This window comes from Sciurus vulgaris, assembly GCF_902686455.1.
Source record: "Sciurus vulgaris genome assembly, chromosome: 12".
Classification (NCBI taxonomy): Eukaryota; Metazoa; Chordata; class Mammalia; order Rodentia; family Sciuridae; genus Sciurus; species Sciurus vulgaris.
The window spans coordinates 25,432,760-25,456,993 of record NC_136473.1 but is presented as its reverse complement, the minus strand read 5'-3'; the positions used below and the strand labels follow the sequence as shown (position 1 = coordinate 25,456,993).

Here is a 24,234-nt window from a genome sequence, read left to right as displayed (position 1 = left end):
ATGTAAATCTAAACACACCTTATTCAGAACCAAGGTACTTTTTTTACTAACAAGTTCCCAGACTAATCACAACACAAAGCACTGCTAATTAAGAGTGTATCCATATCTTCCCCAGTCATGTCTACTCCATCACAGGAAGGCACATGGTAACAATGTGCATGATAACCTATTCCACCAAAAGAAATACGGCAGGCCCCAAATATCAAAATGGATTATTTTTCATGTTAAAATCCACAAAGCAATATTTGTTTTCTATACACATATTTCTGCCATCAACAAGTGAGAGGAGAGCTGGGCGCAGAGGCACACACCTGTAATCCAAGCTACTGGGAAAGGTGTGGAGAGGACAGAGGATTGCAAGTTCCAGCCCAGCCTAAGCATCTTGGTGAGACTCTGTCTCAAAACAAAATAAAAAGGGCCTAGGATGTAGCTCAGTGGTAGAGCCCTTTCCTTAGCATGCTTAAGGTTCTAGGTCCAATCTCCAGCACAGAAAAAAAAAAAAAGAAAGAGAGGAAGAGAGGAAGAGAGGAAGAAAGGAAGAAAGAAAGAAAGAAAGAAAGAAAGAAAGAAAGAAAGAAAGAAAGAAAGAAAGAAAGAAAGAGAAAGAGAGAAAGAAAGAAAAGAAAAAGTAAAAGGATGCAAATATCTGAAAATGTTACTTTCCCAAGTAAATATAAAAATAGATTTTTAATTTTTTTCTTTTTTTATTGAATGATTGTTGCTTATCTTCTATCGAGTGTTATAATTATGTGCTTTATAAAGTAGCCCATGTTATCAGCAAGTAGCTAGGTGACCAGATGTTGGCAGGAAAAACAAAGGGCACATTAGTCATGGTCAGCCAGGCAGAACCTCCACATCATATATTTTTAGCTTAGCTAAATCTCAGCTTATCTCAGCTGTTAGCTTCCTGCCAAGTTGGATTCACAAAGGATGTTTAAATTTGTAATAATGAAACATTTAAAGATGTTCTGCAAAGGGTAGCAATCCTTAGTATTTTTCAAGACTATTTTAAAATCAAAATTAATATTCAGACTATTTTATAATTGCCAAGGTATCCTCTACTTAAAAGTAAAATAATTCTGGAGAAGGAACTTGTTTAATAAGAAGAGAAAGAGAAGTAGTAGGAAAGATGTGGAATAGTGTGTGGTTAAGAACGCAGACTCTGGAGCCAGACCACCCATGCTTGTATGCTGGCTCTACCATTTGCTGGCTGTGTGACCTTTGGCACGTTACTTAAACTCTCTGTGCTCTGCTTTCCACATCTCTAAAATGGGGATACTTCCTGGGTTTGTTGTGAGGATTAAATGACCTAAATGCATATGAAATGCATGAAATAGCACTTGACGTATTATTATACTCCTACATTTACTATTAATACTAATTAGAAGTACTAATGCCTAAGGTATGGCATGAAGAATATCAACTATGCAAAAGGAAACATATCCTTTAGATGGAAATCAATAAATTCCACAATACCGAAGAGCCCCTATGTGCCCGGAGTAGAGCAGGGGACAGGACAGATGAGGGTCTCACGTAACTTAGCAAGTAACAGATTAATAAAGAAAAAAAAATCAGATTGCACCATGAATAAAACCAAACAGTGAGTCAGAAAACAGCAAAGTATTCTACCATGAAATTCTGTTTTAAGAAATGCAAGAGATTAAATGCATTTTAAAATGCCTTATATCTCAAGGTACTATACAGGAAAAAAATTACCCCTACACTCCTGTGGATTCAAAAATGAGTTTACATGATGACAGTTCTTAAGTTTGCTGCAACCTGGAATCACTAAAATAGCTACTTCCACCTGATGGAGGCTCTGGCTGGTAGCCTGGCTTATCCTAAATGAAAAGAATGAAGTACACATCAGGAAATTTAGGAACCAGTTGTTTAACAGGTGGAGCATGGACCTGTGGGTCTCAAATTCAACTGCTATCTCTTTATGTGACTTTTTTTTTTTTTTTTTTTTTTTTGGTGCTGGGGATTGAACGCAGGGCCTTGTGCTTACAAGGCAAGCACTCTACTGACTGAGCTATCTCCCCAGCCCTTCATGTGACTTTTAACAAGCTCTTAAGATGTTCTCCACCTAGGGATCATATGTTAAGTCAGAATCATTCGAGAGGTGCTATAAGAATTTCATTTTTAAAATGGTGCAGAGGCACACATCTGTAATCCCAGCTTCTTGGGAGGCTGAGGCAAGAGGATAGCAAGTTCAAGGCCAGCCTGGGCAACTTAGCAAGACCTAGTCTCAAAATTTTTAAGAAGTGTGGGTGGGGTTTGCGGGTGGGGATGGCTTGACTAGTATGCATGAGGTCCTGAGTTCAATCCCCAGTATTGTGCAACAAACCACAATTATTTCAGTTTTGTAAACTGTCAGAATTAGATTAAAATTGGCCCTATAAAGAGCAATGAATGAGACTCAAAAAAAAAAAAAAAAAAATCCCAGCATGCTGTGCCTGACATAAACTTGCATGTCCCTTTCACTGTCTGCCACTGGACTACAGACAGCACATGATCCAGCTGTTTCCATTCAGTGTTTAATACCCTGAGTAAACAACTCTTCCTAAAATGTCAAATCACTTAAAAGAGATTATATGTTTGATCTACCTCATTACATAACAATTTATAGAAAACACACCTCGCTCTGAAGCTGGGAAACTTCTCTCGCAAAGACGCTATCAATGGTGGCGGGCATCTGCTTATAAAGAGAGTTGGAAAGGTTGACCTTCACAGTGCCTCTGTATTTTGCCTAGAGGAAATAAAAAGAAAATTAAAGTCCCTCTCCTATTTTTTTTTTTCTTTTTTACTGTGAATAGTAAAAGAAAACTTTCTGTAGAAACCACACTGATTTAACAACCTGCAGGTTTAATCTTAAATTAAACTTGCATTTGAATTTAAAATACCAGATCTGACAAATGTACCCTGAAGAGATAGAAAGATTTCCAACTTGTGAGAAAGCTTTAAATGAGATGTGAGAATGTAGAAACTCCTCTATTGACGCCCATGCACTTTTCTAAAACTAAATCTACTTGTATGTATTGACAGATTCATAGGTTTGATCAGTGAAGAAACAATCTGAGAACAATGAGGCAATTTGTTTGAAAATACAAATCTTTAAAATTTACTATCAGGTTTCCAAAGGTGAAGAATAGGTGACTACTAGAGTCTGTGAAGGGGGAACAGGGTGACGCTGGTAGTCTGGGTAGCAGGTACCAAAGCTCAATTAGCTAGAAGTATTTCTCTGATGCCCGCATGCTGATTCACAATAAGGGGAGGAGGGTGGGGAAGAACGGAAGTACTTTAGATCAGACAAAGGAGAACGGAGGGAAGGGAATGGGAATGGGTACAGGAAAGACAGTAGAATGAAAGGAACATCACTATCCTATATGCAGATATGATCACATGACCAAAGTAATTATACATCATGTACAAGCAGAAGAATGAGAAGTTATACTCCGTATATGTACAGTATGTCAAAACATATTCTACTATCATGTATAACTAATTAGAACTGAAAAAGAAAAAAGCTCTTGTTCCACAGCACCATGCGGTGACCAGTTTACAAGAACATATTATGTATTTTAGTGACCCCCCCAGAAGAGCAGGAAGGCTCCAAATGCAAAGTAATGATAAGGAGATGGAAACATTAATTACCCTGATTTGATCAGCACATCTTGTGGACGTGTATTGAAGCCATCACACTGACCCCATAAATATGTACGATTATTACAAATTAATCAGAAACTTAAAATTTAAGGAGATGGTTAACGACCCTGATTTGATCCTTACACACTGTATACATAGCTCAAATTATCACACTGCATCCTACAAATTTGTACAATTAAGATAATAATTATTATTTTTTCATGCATTCTTTTGTCTGGGCTTCTCAGCCTCCCCAGGGGGCCACAGTGGGTGGGGGCAGGAGGGGGGCTTGTCTGCTCAGGCGCCTCCCCACCTCCAGTCCACACTGGCTCTGAGGGAGCTCAATCATTACTGGAAAAGACAAACACTCATTCACCACTTGCTCTTGGGAAAATTAGGTTCAAGGGAACACAATAGATCACCCACTTGCAATTTTTTGCTCTGCAGTTAACTCCTTCAGGAAAATCAATCAAACACAAGTTGAGAACACCAAGAATTTCTCTGCACAGGAGAAATAACATAGCTGATACAAATAAACAAAACTGTGTTCTTTCATACTCTGGGGGTGAGTCCTTGCTGTTCCTACCCCCTCAGAGCCTGATTTGGGTGTTGATTTATTGAGCACCTACGTCGTCTGAGCCTTTTGTCTCCACAACTCTGGATGTTGACAATAAGAAAAGAAAATGTGCTGATTTTCTCCAAATCATTTCGGGTTAGCAGATAATATGCTAAGAACCCCAAGTTGATCTTTTGCCAATGTAACTTTCAGAACACTAGAGGTCAGTCATTTACAACACTATTTTAACAGATCCCTGCAAGTTTATCTATTTGCAGACTATAGTGATGCCTCAACATAGAAATGATTGTCAACATTGTGCTTTACGATGCAAGATAAACTGCAGTTCTAAATGCTCTCCAAAAGACTACATGATTTTTCAGCTGGAAAATGCATATAGCATACTTCTCAGTCTGTGGCTTCATAATAGACATTTCTGTTGAGCTCAATTTTATCCCACTCAAAAATAGCTTAAATTAAATTTACTTGTCAGAGGTACTGTGGCTTATGAAATCATCTAATAAAATATGCTTATTTCCAAAATAATATTCAATGGTTAACCTCTAATACATTCATTAGGAAATTAATAGTTTGGAATTTTAAAGATAAATTATTTTCCTAGTGCTTTCTATTTGTCAAATGAAAATATTCCTTTTCAAGAGAATACTATATAAAAAAGAAAGGGACAGAGTCAAAACATAGACATGCAGTATATGATAAAATGTATTGACAAAAGGGAGCAAAATATCTCAATTCATGAGTTAATATTGTTCATAGAATTAGATAATAATCTAGATATCACCAACTTTCAGTGCTGCCTTCAAAACTATTCTCAAACTTTAATGCAGACATGCAGACTTTTTATCTATATAAATAGAAAAACACGAGCCATTTTGAAAGTTTTTGAGAACTTACCTCTGAAATAAAAGCACCAATATTTTTAACATGGGTTAGCATGGGAGTGTCAGGCACAAACGTACATTTGTCCTTAGACTTTTTATACTCTTCTTTATAATGGATCTAGAAAAGGAGAAGAATATGCATAAGAAAAGAAAGAAGAAAAATCATTGTAGTGACCTTTTTAGAACAGAGAATGGAGGTGATTAAGTCCATTTTCTGAAGTAAATAATCAAGTGTGGAATGATCCTCAAAATAAGCCAAGTTGAATAAATGGAGATCCAGCCCAGAAGGGCAAAGGCCGTGAGGAGGGATGGTACTTTCAATGAGCAAGGATCCAGTTACCCTTAAGGAGTAACACTAAGAACAATGGGCCACAGAGGATGGGTCTGGCTTCCCCAGCACGATTATCGAAAGGTCCATTTTATTGCCACAAGTGTCCTAGTTTGTTGTCATTTTGAAGCCACTGACCTTGACAAGTAAGTCTATGGTCAAACAGAAACATCTGCCCACCTCAAGACAAGTAGTCTTCAGAACAGGCACAGTATGTAAGAAGTAAGAGGCAGAAATTAAACAAATGGAGGTTTAATGCTAGTAATGCCACCCATACAGGCTGAAAGGAAGGAGTAGGGCTTAGGCTGTGGGCATAATGGGCTTCCTGTTACTAATTAATTCCCCCCAATCAAACTTTCTCAATTTATGAGCATCCTTTACCTCCTTGTCCCTCTCCTCGCCCTACAACAAGAGCAGAATCTGTCCAGAAAGCTTGCCAAGTGGTAGAGATCATTCTAGAATGCCCCCTTGCTCCGAGCAGGCAGATCAGCCAAGGAAAGCCCCAAAAGGTTTAGCTGAGCATGTTCATTTCTTCACTCAAATTCACCAGCAAAATGAACCACTCCCTTCTCCTTGGGAAGAGGCCAGGGACACAACAAGCCCCAAAGAAGTCTGGAACCTCAAGGACCTAAACTGTCAACCCACCGTCACACTAGTTGGTGCCCTAATGAAAACTGGGAAGGAAACACCATGCCAAGAGGATGGAGGCAATTTGCTGAAAGTTATATCTCCCTCTAATAAAGTTGTGTTTATCTCCCCAAGACTGTAAATACTTGGGCTGGAAAAACTGTCCCAGTTCAGACAATAAATTATATGGTCTTCCTAATTATAACCACAAAGTGACGTTTAATTGTATATACTACCTGGTTCTTAAAGGACATGATTAATACTGATGTTACACACTCTCATTCCCTGGAGATTTTGCCATATGCAAACCTGATTTGAGGGGCATTACTTGACCTGAGGTATAGCCAGATACAAACATATTAAGTAAAGTTATTTCAAAATTCCCCTATTTCACTGCTGCGGCTCTTAGATATTAATGCCTACCACATTAAACACTGGCTTTATTCATGAAATCAACATGAGAACATATTTATCTTATCTGAGCACTAAATTACTTTTTTTTCTTCTCAGAGATTAGCCATAATTTTAGGTTCCTGCAAATCGCCCTCCTCAGTCACTAGTAATTAAATCGTTAATGGCAGTATGATAAATAGTAGGCTATTTTGATCATACGGAGGAAAAAAAAAAAGTATCTCCGTTATATAATTAAGTGTGAGAAAAAATAGCCTATCATTAGGCTTAAGTTTGACTCATTATTTTTATCTTTTGCCACATCTTTTCCCCATCACATTCGCATTCTCTTCCACAGCGGTATGTGCTTACGCTACAGGCCTCCTGATAGTGTCTGACATAAGCAGAATGTTCAGAACGGGAGTGCTGGATAAGGGTGAAGTATTTACTTCCTTTGCTAGGCAGGCAAATAGTTCAGTCTTAATTGAGGACTCCACTACGTTTTTGGTCTTTACTAAAAAGATACCTACATTTGCATCTTTAAATTGAAGTTGCCATTTAAAACCTCCAAGATCATTTGCTACTGTCCTTCCAATCGTTCATCCCACGAAGTCGTTGGAAATCACCTGCACGCAATGATTGCATAGGCCTTCTGATGAATCCATGTGTGTGATTCCTCATGGATTTTAGAATATGAATGACGATAAGTCAAATGTTCTCAAATTTTCAGACAAATAAAGAATGTTATACATTAAATAGCATTCCTATGCCAGAATGGGCAATAGCAATATCGACACCAGGCATTAAGCCACCATAATAACCATGATGGCAGAAACGAAGGTGCCTGGGAGGAGAACATCCACCTAAGACTGACCCACCTACCTCCAGGCTTTGGGTGTAGGGAGGAGAAAAAAAAAAAAAGAGACATCCATTAAAGTCACTGTGTTTGGGTTTTTCTGTTGCCATCTGTACTCAAACTATACACAACCTAAAAATAAAAGGAGGTCAAAATTGACGACTTTATAATCAGTAAGATGCACCAAACATTTACTTTCTCCTTTGAGCCCACCAGCTAACCCCACAATTGTCTCGACTACAATTCAATTAATTCAGCATTGCTTCCTTCTGCCCAAGTTCCTTCCAGCGAGTATGAAATTAGCTAACGGCTGAAATTGGATGACAGATGTGGAAAGGTTTGAGGATATTTCCTCTTACAGACATTCTTAACTGGAAGTATCTAGAAAGTCTTTTCACAAATGAAATCAAACCAATTTAATTCAGTAAACCCTAGAAGAAAGAAATGTGGCTCCAGCGTTATTTGTTAACTGGGCAGGACATTGCCAAGGTCGCTTTCCCAAGTTTCCTAACAGAGTCCAGGCTCTCTCTGGAGGGGTAACCACAGAATTTAGCACTTTTAGCATTGGGAGGATTTATCCACAATAAATGATGTTTGTTTGCCTGGAAGATGTTCCCACTGCCATGGGAATGAGCACCCTAAAAAGCTTTGAACCGCAACAGTGAGTCAGAGGCTGCCGGAAGATGTGGCCCAACTTGTTGTGCAAAAGGTTTTTTATGCTTTGTTTACACAAAACATACAAAATATTCCCCTTTACCCAATATTTTTTATGACCACCTATCAGAAGGCAACTAGAGGTATAATTCTGGATGCTGAATAGAGTGGGTAGGTTTAATTCATGTAAGGAATTAATTAGGTATTTGACAAACAGGACTAACTATCAGAGAGAGTTACTTGGGGAAAATAAAGGGTTAAAAATTAGAGGCCGCCTCTGAGAACTAGGTGTCCTTTAGAATTGGGAAGTGAGCTACATAGAGGGAAAGTCCACAATGTGGGTGGAGCAGATGCAATTCAGAAACTAAGTGGGGCCAAAAAAGGGAAAAGAAAGAAAGAAAGAAAGAAAAAGGAAAAGAAAAATGCCTATGCTGATCCCCAAAGTGTAGCCACTTGACCTGAAAAACTGACATTGTCTCTCTGAGGAGGATTCTAAGCAGCCCAGGCCTCCCAGGACTGATCTCCTGGCTGATCTCACTGAACAAAAGCAAGGGACGACACAGCAAGGTCCCCAGGCCTGCTGATGACCCCGGCTCTCGCAGAGTGAAATGGCAAGTAGAAAGAGAGGAGCCCAGAAGCCCTCAAAGGACCAGGAGAGGAAGCAGGAAGCCACAGCTGAGATCCAGCCCTCAAGAAGTGAAAAGAATTTAAACCACTATCCAAAGGTGACAGGCCCGAAGCTGTCAGTTACACGTCAGAAATTAGAAATAGAAACAGCTCCAACACCCAACAGAGGTGGGCCTGACAGTTTTCTGCAGCCTCCAACAAGTCCAGGAAATTCTCAACAGCCTCGCAAAGGGTGCTAGGAGCAAAACAAAGCGTGGTCCCACTGCGCACAACCACAAGTTACCCACAGCAGGGTGCTGTGTGCAGATCTGGTGACCACACCCTGATCAAGACACAGGGTCGATCAAAATGGCAGAGGGCATGTGGAAAGACTGTTCTCTAAAGAGAAATCCATGAAACCACCCTTCTCATCTGAAACATGAAGCAGCTATTTCCCAGGCTCTGGACCTGTCCCCACTCTGGTCTAGCCACTCAACCTTGGGTTCTACCAGTGAATTAAGGCTCACAGATCCCAGGGCACAGGCTTGGTGCACAATGTGAAAATGCACATGGAGTGCCTCGCTCACAGCAGAGGAGGAAGGCCATCTGACAGACCTTCTTTCAAATCCCAGGGAGCACCCTGGCCAAGAGACTTGATCTGTAGCCTCTGAGGCTACTGCTTTCAGCTCCAGGATGTAAGGTCCTGCCCAGTAGGTAAGTGCCACCTGGCTTAGCTGGTGGCCCCTCTGAGACATGATGGATTTTAAAACAAAACCAAGGTATGCAAAGGTGTGTGTTTAAATTTGAGACCAGAGGTGGGGAGGTTGGGGTGGGGGTCCAGAACTGACACACTAAATTAAATGCAGGACACCAAGAGATGGCATAATTAGAAATATAATACAGACTCAACTAAAACTCAAGTCTCACTGCGCAGGGCCTCAACTTGTTTTTCTGTTCCAGCTCCATGGTGGGTGCATTTAGAAAACTCTCTAGCCACACAGACTATAAGAAAGATGAAAGATAAGAATTTCAAACTTAAGTTCATCTGTTCCTATAAAAATATTGGTGACACTGAGAAAGCATAAGATATTACTTAATGAGAGATTCAACCAAATGGCTCAAAAGCTAAAAGTTTAGTGGAATCCAATATGCCAAGTCCTTCAAGAAAGACAAAACCCATTTTAAAAATGATTGTACAAATTCCTCCTTTCATTTTGTGTGGGTGTGTATGTGTGTATGTGTGTGTGTTTTCAGGGGGGGAGCAAAAGATTATTTTTTTCAGGTTCCTCAATAATAAATATAAAAATTCTAAAGATTAAGTATCTTGATAAGTATAGAATTCTATTTGGAAACAACATATGAACATGTACACTGATATAAATTAAACCAAAATTATAATGTTCTAAATATTTAAGTAGTATAGATACCTGTCATGTAACATAAATCTATGATAAATAGAAACTACTCCTGTATATTTGATTTCACCTAAAGGGGAACAAAATAACATGACCTTTGCAGAATGATAAAGGCGATCAGGTCTCACTACGGGTTTGTTTTAAAGTTACTGATAAGTGATCTTACTCAAAATAACTCTGACAAACTGCTTACTAATTAAAGTTACTACTTCACTCCTTTTTTTCTCTTTTTTTAATTTTTATTTTCACAGACAATATTTTGATTCATTGTACACACATGGGGTACAACTTTTCATTTCTATGGTTGTACACAATGTAGACTCACATCATTCATGTAATCATACATGTACATAGGGTAATACTGTCTGTCTCAGTCTCCTATCTTTCAGTCTCCCCAACTTTCCCACCCCATTTCCCTCTACACAATCCAAAGCTCCTCCTTTCTTCTCCTGTCCCCCACCACCCCCATTTAAGTATCATCATCCACTTATCAGAGAAAACATTCGGCCTTTGGTTTTTTGGGCTTGGCTTATTTCACTTAGCATGATATTCTCCAATTCCAACCATTTACCAGGAAATGCCATATACTTCACTCTTAATAGTGTATTTAAACTACTACAATTGAGCTCATTACAATTGCACTTCTACAAAAACATCAAAGTTGAAAGAGGAACTATCTCGAGAGTCAGGAATTTGAGGTTTTAAATGAAAGCATTACTACTGCTAATGTCAGTATAATAAGTAATGATAAAGCTAAGATAAACTTTTGCGTGGAAATCTACAGCGAGAGAACACAGCAGAGGAAGAAAGGGCTTTGCATTCCACTCCCGTTCCTGCTGCTTAACTGTGCAACCCAGCAAGTTCCTTAACTTCTGTGCCTCTGTCTCCTTGCTTCTAAAATGGGAAACACAGGAGGACCCACCTCACAAGCTGCAATGCCTAGCAGAGTACTCAATAAATCCTGTCACTCACATTGTTAATGTCATTCCATTATTATTGCAATTTATAAGGGACGTTCACATACATAAGTAGCTTATTACTATTAAGTAATAATACAAAGAAATACTTTATTTAAAATTTAATTAAATCACATGTCAAGTATATGGGAAAGGGTATGATTCATACCACTACTCTTTGGCTCTTTCTGACAAACCCGAATGCAATGAAGAGTCATATATAAAACGTGATTGGATAGATGGATGCAAAGGTAAGTTCCAGGTAGGATATTTAATAACAGCTAATATTTATTGAGTACACTCATATTCACGGAGTATGCTCAGCATTTAATCTTACTATTATAAATATTACAGTTCAGAAACTGAACCCCGCCAGGCTAATAACCTTCCCAAGGTTACTATTGAGTCGACTCGGGCAGATTGATTTCAGAAGACCTGCTGCACAGTACCCCTCTGCCCACGATGAATTTCCTGTGAAAACAAACACTTTTCAAATATTCCCCTCACTCTGCTCATTACCAACAACAGAAATAACCAGTACTGTGTTCGTCTCTCTAGATGAAGACACAGGCATGTGTTTACAGGAACCAAATTTCCTTTATACCAGCAATTCTCACATCTGTTAATGAGGAGCAGCTGAATTTTCATCCCTAGTGACTAATGCTTTTCCTTGTGCTTCTAGAATTCTAGTTTATGTAGATTTACTAAATAGGTGTGCATGTGCATGTTAAATAATTTCAGGATTCCCTTGAAATGATATAGAAACAAATCCCATTTACTGAAAAAAAAAAAAAGCTCCTTTTCAACATGCAGTTTAGTTATCCATGAATCCTAAATTGTGAATGAATGTTTATATGTATATAGGTATATGCATTTTCTTGGTTTGAAAAATAATTTTATTCATCAGATTCTTCAAAAGGCTCTTGAAAATATTAAAAATCATTTAGCTAGAGATCCTCCAAAACAAATTACCTCATTATACTAATTTTAGTCTTTGGGGTTCTCAAACAGAATATGTTCTGCTATCCAAGGTCTTATGAGTTCATGCCAGAATGAGAGCAAAATTCATGAGAGACAGGATTCTGGATTACGAATGGAGAGACTTGTTTCCAGCAGAAATTCTCTGTATAGGTGACCTTGGGGAAATCACTTAAAATTTCTGGACTTAGTTTCATGGGCCTGGAAAATAACTGTATGTTAACTGATGATGTCAAGGATTTCTCCCCAGCTCCATTATGACAGAACTATTCCACACCTGCCATGCAAAGTCAAACAGAAGTCACTGAAGCCACTTACATCACTAATGAGTTCAGTGCATTTTCTGGCCAGTTCCATGCTTAGGTCTTCAATAACAGGCTTCAGGAATACCTGTTCAGAGAAAAAGGGAACATTTTTGTCCTCATCCACGACAGGAACAAATTCATTCTGGGACACATAAGGGCTTTCTCACGTACCTTGTCTTCTTCATTTTCTTCTTCCTCTGTTTTTACCTCTTCAGTTTCCTCTTTCCCAGTCTCAAGCACAGGGACCCTCATTTTTACCCTGTCAAAATATTTATATTTTTAAATTTCACTAGTGTAGCATCTTTTTATGAAGCACAGTGCCCTGGAGCTCCTGTGTGTCTCTGGTGCTCAGGCAGGAATGACCTTGGCAGGCTTCATCTCTGGCTCACACTTCACCCTCCTTATCTCAATGGAGTGTGAGTGAATGGAACGGATCTCCGGGGTCTGCCAGGGCCAGCCCCACAGGAGGAAAGGACACTTTCTCAGGTGGAATTCAACTTGACGAACTTTTAAAGTCAACATTCTTTAAACTGGTGAAGAAATCCAAACTAAGAAATTATTTCTCTTTCACTACTTCAATTCATCCATGAAACAGTTTAATAAGGACCTAGAGGTTCTAGGAAAACTACTCAGTTACAGTGTTCAAGATACCACAGCTCAAATCCTGTTATCACAAAGATTCTTCAACTCTGTCTAAATAAAGCTTTCTCTGGAATGTCAGACAGCTCCAACTCCATATAGGGAACCTGAATCATTCAGACTCATTTCATTAACCTAAATTAAATGTTTTATGAGACATTCACGTACTTTCCACAGCCCCCCCAAAATCCCCACTTTATATTAGTGGATTAGGGGGCTGGTAATTTATCATGAAAAGCCCCTTGAACCACTTCAAAGAATCTATTCTGAGTTAATCATGACTGTTAATTTTATATTAGGGAGCACTGTATTGTATTAATTGTAAACATCATTAAACATGAGCAGTTGCCATTAATACATGTTGATAAATCATTGAAGAATTTTAGAAATGTCACTGCTTCGGAAAATAATCATCCTCTTTGATTCACTCATTGTGTCAATCTTCACAAATTCAATAATTATTTGTATATTCCTCAGTGCTTACTGCACACTTTGAAAAGTTGGAAAAACAAACTCTCACAATATTTATTATGTAGTATATGTCACCAGTTATATCATTAAAAATATATTTCTCACAAGAAATTCTCTATTATCCAGTTAGGCAATCCTAAGACTCTACAAAATGCCTAATTTATTCATTTGGCTATTTCAATCATAAGGTGAATTTATTTTTCCAAAGCAATAGCATATTAGTGTTAGATATTTTTAAAATACCCTATGGTGAATAATGAAACTAATTATATAAAATACACCTTTATTCAAAATAATATACCATTCTAAGTAGCCAAGTATAATACCATTTTCTCTTGATATGCTACCTAGTTTTTAATTTATTAAGGCCTTGGTCTTACCTAAACTGAAAATTCTGGCAAGGAAAAACAACCCACATAATTGTCAAAACGGATCATTTCTCAAATTCTGTTCCATGAGGCAAAAGTTCCACAAAATATTTGGCAGGAAAAAAACAAGTTTCTTAAACATGTTTGGGAAACCCGTATTCTAATCCCTGTCCCTGCCTCTCAGGGATCCACATGCCATATTGACTTTTGGATTTCTAAGAAGACCTCAACCAAAAAAGACCTGTTTGTTTCCTTAACCAGTTATTTCCCAAACAAGAATCCTATCCTCCTCATCTTACCTATCATTGTTTTTTAACGATACCTGTTACCCCAGAAAACTAACGTTCTTCTGTGAAGTATTATTTAGGGAAACACTGCTCTGTTCTGACAAAATGTCATGTTCTTGAAGAATTGCTGGTGTTGTCATGAAATGACTTTTGATACAGGTTAAATTAATGAGGTCACATATCCTGCTTACCAGCAAAATGCCAAAAAGAACCTTTCCCAGGCATGCTGAATTTGGGAACTTTACCAGGAGTGTCATGCCTGCCTAGTGCAGCAGATTCTACAAGGAAACTCACTGTGCCTTATACTTGTTCCATGAAGGGAAGAATGTGTGGCTGGTGGTTCCCCTCAAGTCTTCTGCCAGAAGACTATTCTAATATGCTGTAGAAGATCTATTACATTAACTTTAGGGAAGGAACAAGTTCAAGGGGGGAACAATGTCTAAAACGTTCTCTTGCTAACTTCTCAAAGTACAGAAAGGAAATCAAGCCAGAAGTGCCTGAGGCACACCTCTCAGCTCATATCTGAGATGACAATGCCTGTGTTGCTGGTGGTGACGTCTACTCCCCATGGTGAACTGCCTGCATCAGGGTTGAGCACAGTCATCTTCTTCCTTCTGTCATTCAATGAGTTCTTAGACTTTGCACATTGCTGCAAGAGAACAATCTGTTGAGATTTAGTGCACAAGTTTCCAAAGCAAAACCAAGTATCACATGCATTGTGAACACAAATTTTCCATTTGAGATTTTAGAATCAGAATTTTAAAGCCAATGGGCCCCTTAAGAAGGCAATACACCTAAAGCCCTCTCTTTTACAAAGGACAAAATTAAAGCCAAGCAAAATTAACTATCTCATTTGCACAGTGATTCAACGGAGGGCTACAATCAGAGCCTAACTAGAGCTCTGTTTATTCAAAATATAAGTGTTGCTATGCTGGATACTGTGCTTGATGTTAGAAGATACAATGGTGAATAAAACATGTTTGTGCTAAGATTAGGTAGGAAATAAAAAACCCATCATTCAAGACTTGCTGGATGAACTCTTTAATGGATTGTCTGGCAAGCCGCATACACCATTACTTTTGATTGAATGCATCTTTCTTCCTTTCACCTATGAGTATAATATAAAATTCATGTCAAGTTTTCTCTAAAAAATTTTAAGCCCTGCACTTTATCACAGTAAAGCTCTCCTGTCAGTAGCGCTAAAATCTGACTTGGGGGATAAGAAAAGTGTTTTTCATGGACAAAATTCCCTATCATCTTTTTTTAAACCAAGTTTAATGTTGTATTCTAGAACATATTTTTACCTTGGGGTACCCCCAAAGGGAATATCTGTACAGTTGTTAATCCCTGTTACTACCCTGCACTTCATTTATGTTGTCTTTTTTGTTTTTTTCACTTTGGTCATGTCCCCATGCTGTGATACAGAATGGGACCAAGATGAGAATCACATTCCTTACAGTGAGACCTTCCACCTCCAAGTCTAGCTCTGCTATATCCTCTAGGGCAAATTATTTAACCCTTCTCTGCCTCTAATTATGCATAAACAGAAAAACTGAATTACTCTAAGTTAATAAATGGAAAGCACTTGAACAATTTCCAACTAGCCAGTAAAGGTACACAGTTCCAGGAGAAGCAGGGACTTCTCATTTAAAAGGGTGAGACTCTATGCCATCAATATCTTTGCAAAGGTTAGAAAGGCCTCCTACAACCTGAGAACTTAAAGAGCTAAGTTATGTTTTTATGATACACATGTCTTCTATCTTTCTATAGTTTGATGTGTATGCATAGGCAACTGTATTTACACATCTGACCACCACTGCAGTCACAGAGTGCCTGGCCGTCCTCAGTATCCTGAAGGTCACACATCCCTCAGTTTTTGACAGATGTTTCAAACTTGTTTCACTTCTTTCTCCTTTCTTTTCTTCCTAGTGATAATGGATGTGCTCTTCCTCAACACCAAAACAAGGGACTTGCAAATGAAAATTCATAAATAAATAGATCAATCCTGAGTTGAAATGAAGGCATCCAGGGGGTTCACTAAAATATGCACCATGGTATGCTGATTGTTTTAAATTGAAGGAACTTCAATGCTGGAAGAGGCTCTTCTCTGAAGTTCCTTTATCTACCTACAGACTAGATCTGCCAACAACAATACAACTGCCCCTGCTCTGTTATTTTATCAACCAAGGAAGAGTAAGGTCACCTCACAGAAGAGACTGACAGTCCAACGTCAGAAATAGGGAAAATTCTGTCCTTGTTACTATCATTCTCCAGGCCCATTCATCTCCCCTAAAAATCATTTCCTCTAAAACTGCCTTTCCCCTACAAAGAGGGTGTTTAAGTTTCTGAACCTCACTGGGCTGTTGGGTACCCATCCTCCTATGATGCTCCCATGTATGTAGTACACCTGTCTGCCTTTACCTCCGTTAATTTGTCTATTGTCAGTTGATGTCAATAAACTCAATGACTAAAACTTCAGAGGGAAGAGGGGAAGTTCTTTTGCCCTGATAGGAAAACTTGCAGAGAGATGAAGATTTGATTTCTACTAAAGTGAATTCAACATCCCTTATTATAAAATATCCATCCTAAATGATCAGGTAAGAGAGGAATTAACTTACCTGACTCAATTTCCTGTTGGGACAGTTTTTCACCCTCATTTTTAGTTGCCTGTTTTTTGGTTTTTTTGTTTTGTTTTGTCTTGTTTTTATGATTTTCCCTGAGAAAGTCCCTGCTTCTTGATGGAATCCCTAGCAATTTTACATTTGCCTCATCTTTACACATCACTTGGCATCTGCCCAAAAGAGAACTTTGCTAATAGATAAGTGGGGAAGAAGCAAGAAATGAAAGCACTCTAGGGCAATTTGTCCTCTTTATAAAAGAGATGAGTTCTGCTTACTATTAGCCCAATCTATTTTCATAATTTACATTAATTAACATATCTTCTTTTTAATGGCTCTTTCATTACTGTTTGTTCATTAGAAATCAAAAGAATACAAAGCTACCTTAGTAATCATCACAATTACCACTCACGCTACTAAAATAAGATTTAATAGACTTGTTTATATTTAATTTCCATTTTCACACATATAGATCCTACATATGTAGCCAGATACTGGAGGAAGAGAAGAACAAGCATCTGCCAATAATTGGGAGCACAACAATTATTTGATGGAAAGGCCAAAATTAAGAGGATATTTTTTTCTCATTGAGAGGAGGAAGGTGCTCTTATTCACTGTCTATATTAACATTAACGTCCAATGAACTGGTTTAATTTGCAACCTACTTGAGATGTTATTTCAGTTATTATGACAATGATGCTAACCTCATAATCACTCCTGCAATCCCTCCCCCCAGGAGACCCCCAAGGTTCGAGTCATCTACATGAAGTCTATAACTAGAAGCAAAGGGTCAGTTCAGACAGAATAGTTTGAATACCACCCAAAGTATCCCTTTTCCAGAGTATTGTGTGATGTGTCAGGAATAATTGTGAAGGGCTTTTAAATTGGCGCATAAATTTAAAAAAAAACTAGGGGGTGTCTTATCCAGGGCTGTCATTGGGACCATACTGTCCTTTCACTGCCTTGGAACTATTTTATAATTCCATAAATTGTTGAAAACTGAAAATAATACAAATTATCCTTATCCACAGAAATGGAAATTAACGTGTCCTGGGGAACACAACTGATTATTACCCTGCAGACTGACCCTTTTTTGTCTATTTATAAACTCACTCCAGGGCTGGGGGTATAGCTCTGTTGGTAGAGTGCTTGTCTCACATGCACAAGGCCCTGGGTTTGATCCCCAGCACCGCAAAAAAAAAAAAAAAAAAAAAAAACTCACTCCAGCATTCCATATTACTCATAGAATTTTAGCTCTACAAATGCACCTTTGACCTAATTGTAACATCTTACTGGTGCCCTCATTTATTAATTTTGAAATGTGCTTGTCTATGCTTAGGAGACTCATTTATTTCTTAAAAAAATTTATCCTTTAACAGTTATGACTGATTTAATTATCCTTAATTCCTTGTTTAACTTTCAGCAAAAATAGAAAGGGAAAAAGAACTCTCAGAGACATCTCTTTTCTCTGAATTGTGAAATAGCTGTACATATTTTTGGCATTTATTGAAATCGGCTTTTTGTTTTTTGTTTATAGGTCTGACCTCTTTGGACTATTGGCAAATGCCACAGGTGTGCTTGTACATATGCACATTCACACACACAAAACACGGACACCTCTCTTTCTCTCTCTCTTTCTCTTTCTAGCACAGTTAATTCACCACAGCTGCCAGTTCCCGCCTGAAAATCATAAAAGGCTTCAATAAATGCAAAGACTTAATTACTTCTCACATCTGGAAAAACTTGAATATGAGAGTGGATTTATTGAAGAAGCTCTGTGCTTGGCTGTCAACACCACATCCAGAGCCAGAAAGAGAGCAGGCTTGATCACTCTTGGCAATTCTTTAACCCATTCAGAGATAGATGATCATCAATTAATTCATAACATGGCCTGTTTACATGATTTATGAATTTTATGAAAACATAATAAAGTAAATAATTTCCTAGTAACTTATGGAGAAAAGCTGTCTTTGTCATGTTTTGGCAGTTGTGGGGGGCATGATACATTAAACTGTGGAAATAATGAAGTCCTTATATTCAAGGAAACAAAGGAAAGACTTTGAGGGAGTGTAGAGCATACTAAAAATGGCCATTAGAATGATAACTTACGTAAAAGCATGCAAAATTAGACAATTTGGCTCTTTAACGAGAAAGTGTGATAATATGTTTCTGAAAAGGAAGTAGGAAAGTTACGTGAGCTCACTGCAAGAAGACTTAGCAGAAACTAAGGACTGGGCAGATCTCCCTCAGAAAAGAATATTTAAGCTGGAATTAAGCAAAGCGATAGAATACAGGGAAGCCATCCAAAGAGCATTTGCAAAGACCCAGGGACAAGAGTTGAAGGGACTAAAAGTTCAATGTCACTGGAGCATCTGCTAGGAGAGATGAGGGAAGAGGAGGAGCTAAGGGTCTTGCAGCAGCCAGAGACCTCAGGGGAGAGCTCCATGAAGTAAATGTATGGAAATCACTTATCCTAACACAAAAAGCTTAAGCTGGTTTGAACCATGAACCCTTTACAAATAACACAGTTCCTGGTCAATTAACTGTGGAAATAGCAGCTTTACAGATACTCTATTTCCTTTATATGCCTTGAACTTAATTTTTACCCCTTTCTGTTATCATCAGCCAAATGAAATATTCCTTGTGTATCTGGACATTATGAAAATTCCTAGTGAAGAAAATATTTTCAGGTTTATTATGTCTATGAAGGAAAACACTCAGGGGGAAATCCACTTGTATTATGTGTACCCAGAAATAAATGGAATTTCTGCTAAATGTATCTATAATATAAATTTTACACTTTTACGTTTCTACAATTACAATTTTATTATTGAAACGTACCTCTTTTTCTACTCTTTACTAAATAAGTGACATCAATGTTTGTACTTGAATCTTAAGCATCGAATTACTCATACCTATATTCACAAATGATTTCTATCCTGAAATCATGATCTCATCATACCTTAAACCAGGGAAAACAGTGCAGCTGATGCTTCCATAGAAGTTAGAAGAAATGGTAAAAGCAAATTCAGAACTATTGAAACGCTAATACCTGAGTATTATTCCAGTCATTTCTATAGAGATTTTCCATGTGTAACTCAAAATATAATTTCAAAACGGAATGATAATTAAGTAAATATCTCATGAACACAGTTGTACAGGTAGTGATGCTTTAAAATAATTGATTCCCTCCTAATAGTGAGAACTGGTTTAACATACATAGTGGTGATAATTACTCTTTGAGGCCTTCATAATCCTCATTATTTGTGTGTAAATAAGTACTAGGTGGGTGTGGGTTTGTCTTCATCTATTCATTTCACTTAATAGTATGTCTTGTATGCATTTTATGAGCTAAGAACACAATATAACAATATAAGTTGGTCGATTTCATCACCAGTACCTCCCCCTCCCAATCCCCTGGTTCCCTTGATCTACTGGTCTTCCTTCTATTTTCTTGATGTTCCCCTCCTTTCTTTCCTTTTATTCTCACTAGCTTCCACCTAAGAGAGAAAACAAAACGTGAGATTTTCATAGAGACTGATGCATCCGATGTTTCACTGGAAGGAGATTTTTCTACAATTAAAAAAAATAAATTTTCAAATACTTAACAGAAAAGATCTTGAGCCATGAAGGAAAAGAATATTTCTCATTCTGTTCCAGGGCGGAACCAGCTTCTTTCTCTCCATGGAGCCAGCAAAGTAGATGCTTTAAAGCTGCTGGAATCTTGAATAACATCCAGATGCAATGAAGTGCTTTGAATCTAAAGATACTATTACATGAAATGATATTCAAGGTCTTAAATTTTATTTGTATCCTCCCTCATCCAAGGTCTGCAGAAAATTTTGGAGAAAGATGAGCTGCATATAAAAATGGAAGAAGATAAATCAAAAACTTTGGGGAGCCCTCTCTATTGACCCCTACCCTGGACTACGAAAGGGCACACACAAAAAAAAAATCACTCCACATATAAAATCCCATTTAATCCTCACAACATCCATTTCACAGATGAGGACACTGGAACTTAGAGCAATAACTGCCCAAGTTCTCCTAGTAAGAGATTCAAACCCAGGTCTTAACTGTTTCAAGGTGTGTAAAACATACTAGACCACAGAGCAGTGCCACACTGGTGACCTTATTCCTTTCTGGTAGTGATATTATTATTTTCTATCATCTCCTTCCATTTCCAGCTTCAAAGGAATTGCCATTACTGATGGTTATTTAAAGGAAAAGTACTTCTTGCAGAATGGAGATAATTTGGTCCCTGTGATCTGCAGAAACAAGGCTCCATAGGAGTTAGAAGAAATGGTAAAGCAGGCAATAATGAAAGCATTATGAAGATCCCTGACCTGATAGGAATCTAACGTGAGAAACGTCCCTGATTTTCACTCATTAATAATACATATATAAGCAACAGTTAAGTGGTACATGTTTACTAGCATCTCTCCCAGAGTTTAAAGGGGCTGTTAAATAAAAATGTATTTTTGATTAAAAATAAAGCAGCATAATTGTTAAACTGGGACAAGATGTGCATAAGCAGCTCTGTCATGCCGATATGAGACAGCATCACAAAGTACCGCAAGTAACAACGAAAGCTAACATCTAATGATTTTTAGTTGTAGATGGGCGCAATACCTTTATTTTATTTATTTATTTTCATGTGGTGCTGAGGATTGAACCCAGTGCCTCCCACTTGCCAGGCAAGCACTCTGCCACTGAGTCACAATCCCAGCCCTACATCTGATGTTAAAAGAACCAAGAAATGCCAATCCACATGACGCCAATCCTCCGAGTGCTAAAAATGGGCATTTTGAGGTCTACAATTATGCCATTCCGCTATTCTACTACTTATCTATACATTGATGAAATCACTCTCAACAAGATTTCAAACTTATTTTGGGCAGCAGTTTCTCTGCTGATCACCAGAAACCAGGATCATGAAGTTCAACCATGGTACTCTTACCAGGAGTCATGCAAGACTTCGCACACACAGTGGATCAGATGTAATAAATATAATTTAAGGGGCAGATTTTGTTGTATCCAGATTGTCTTTTATACACAGCTACCTTGATACCCAAAAGGATCTGCTTATTTTTCCTCAAATGAGATGCAATACATAAAAGTTTAGAATGCAGTAAGTGAATGTAGTAAATACTTTACTTAAATATTTAAGTAAAGTATTTAAATAGTGGCTTTTATAAAATGTACTCTGATTTACACAAAACTACTGAATACGACTGACAGAAAAACTTGAGAATTCTCTCAATTTAGGCTAGCATATTAAGATAAATTTGTGCAATGTATACATAAAAGAAATATTGCTTTTTATATTTAAGCTGACATGAAAATTTCATGTAGAGATGTAATTCTTTAATATATGCCCTCTATTCCGTTTCTCATAAATCTAACCATTTTAAATGCATAAAGAAGCTGCTTTAAGGTTTTCTATAACAAAATTCCCCCCAAAAGTGAACTTTTTAAAAGCACAATCATATTTTAAGGGTCTTTTTCATATCAAAAATTTTACCTGAGTCTAAGGTTTGCTGAAAAGGGGATATTTTTGCTGGCACAAGATAAAGCAGAAAAGCTATTGTAATTCATGATTTTCACTAAGTTTTGATAATAGCAGAGTATTATCAAATTCAATTAAGTATTTTTTCCTACAGAAATATCTTTACATGTACTTTGAATCAAGGCTGTACTTGGTTCCTTATTTTAATGCTCAAAACGACCGTATGTTTTTCCTTTGACAGTTCTTCATGGTATTTGTATTACTGTCTCTTGTACAAATAGTGTCAGGAGTTAGAGAAAGCTCAGAAATTAACTTAATCAGTGCAAATAGCTAAATTTTATTATCCCATTTCATAAGTGTGGGGTTTTAAAAACAATATAGTGTTATATTTTCTTAACTTTATGAGTTTTTTTTTAAAGATTATCTGATTGCCCATTAAATGTGGCCAACTCAAAATGCAAAAATTTTTGTAAACATGTAGATTACCTGCATTATAAAATCTAATCTTCTGGGACAGGTTTGCAGAAGACTTTTCAATAAATTTTTAAAAATTGTTCACAATTTTATACTTCCACTATTTATTTAATTTATTTAGTTATTTATACTTCAGCTCAGCATTCTAAAAAGTTTTTTTTAACCTTTCCAGAACAAAGCAATGGTGAATGTCTGCTTAAACAAACATCTTTGTTTAAATATGCACAGGTTAACATTTTCATAATATAAGAACTAAATATTTTTCAAAACGTCATCAAAAATGAATTAGATTACAGTCTTCTATAATGTTTGCATTTCAGAGACAGGACCAGTGATTTATTTGGGACCATGATTTGACTATAAATATAACAACTAACTCATGCAGTAGATAATAATGGGGATTCTTCTCAAGTTCTTTATGTTCTGCTCAAGAATAAAACACATGTGAAGTGTCATGAGGTTATATTCAACAATAATTGATAGCAGACTTTTATTTTATTTTCTAGGCAGACTTTTATTTTATTTTCAGGATGACCAAGAACAGAGAAAATTTGAAGCCCTCAAACCTCAATGAATGAATCATAGTTAACAGAGACAAATCTGTTGTCTCTGGTGAGGGTGAACATGGGGACCCATGTTTGGGGTAAGCACTGGAAAGCATCAACACCAGGAGGATCCTAACACCTGGGTTCAAAACCCTCCCTCTGTACAAATTAGACCAACTTTCTAGTTCAAAGACTGTACGATTGTCATATGTATCTACTTATCTACTACAGACAGAGCATCCCTGATCCAAAAATCCAAAATCTGAAACTTTCTGACCATTGACATGAGGCCCAAGGTGGGTAATTCCACACCTGACTTCATGTGGAGGATTGCAGAAAAAAACACAGATACACTAAAAATATCATATAAAATTACCCTCAGGCTATGTGTATAAGGTGTATGTGGAACATAAATGAATGTTGTATTTAGATTTGGTTCTCATCCCTGTTATGTATATGAAAAATTTTCAAAATCTAAAACACCCTGAAATCTGAAACACTTAAAACCTGCAATCAACCATAATACAAATATATCATCCATGAACAAATTCTTTAAAAAAAAAAAAAAAAAACACTTTTTTTTGTTTGGTGTTTTCTACTATTGGTTTTGGTCAAAGGGCAACAGAAGTAACCCATGTGAAACAGTAGGCATGATGATTAGCACTTTACATATATCATCTCATGGAGGACACATAGACTCTAGAAAGTAAGTACATTGGGATCCCCAAAATGAAGCTCAAAAGTAGCATCAACGTGACAAGATCCAAGACCTTCTATATATGATTATGTATCACCTCGCCATACAACCTGCTGTATGCATTTGACTCTGTGAAATTCTATTGCTGAAATGCACTTTTTAAAACTCTCTTTTTATTATGACTATAGTTCAAAATCTAAACAGGTATGACTGGGTAGCTAATAAAGTGCAAGATATTTGTAAAATCCATTCCCAAAAGACATCAAAATATTTTAACTGTTATAAAACCACAGCTTTTAAACAACTATAGGGCATTCTCATAGTTAAGTTTGAAAACTATTACATTTAAAATCAAGTACATATACATAAGAAAGTATAAGTGGGTTCCAGATGCATATAAAAAAGAGA

General features: G+C 37.3%; 1 protein-coding gene and 1 long non-coding RNA gene across 10 annotated transcripts in view; one reads left to right on the top strand and one right to left on the bottom strand.

The window, feature by feature from the left end:
• LOC306641289 overlaps window positions 1-24,234 on the top strand; it is a 263,290-nt gene that overhangs the window by 13,961 nt on the left and 225,095 nt on the right. The window lies entirely within an intron of this gene.
• Window positions 1-24,234, bottom strand: part of NEBL (nebulette) — a 127,433-nt gene that overhangs the window by 98,923 nt on the left and 4,276 nt on the right. For 8 of the 9 annotated variants that reach the window (XM_079106320.1, XM_079106314.1, XM_079106318.1 and 5 more), the window contains exons 1-4: window positions 12,390-12,477; window positions 12,232-12,303; window positions 5,117-5,221; window positions 2,639-2,749 (exon numbers count right to left, since the gene is read on the bottom strand). In XM_079106320.1, the coding sequence (XP_078962446.1) occupies window positions 2,639-2,749; window positions 5,117-5,221; window positions 12,232-12,303; window positions 12,390-12,470 (369 nt within the window). In that variant the 5' untranslated portion in view covers window positions 12,471-12,477. Of the gene's footprint in view, window positions 1-2,638; window positions 2,750-5,116; window positions 5,222-12,231; window positions 12,304-12,389; window positions 12,478-14,491; window positions 14,633-24,234 lie in introns of those variants that run through there. The other variant, XM_079106313.1, reaches the window with a different exon arrangement.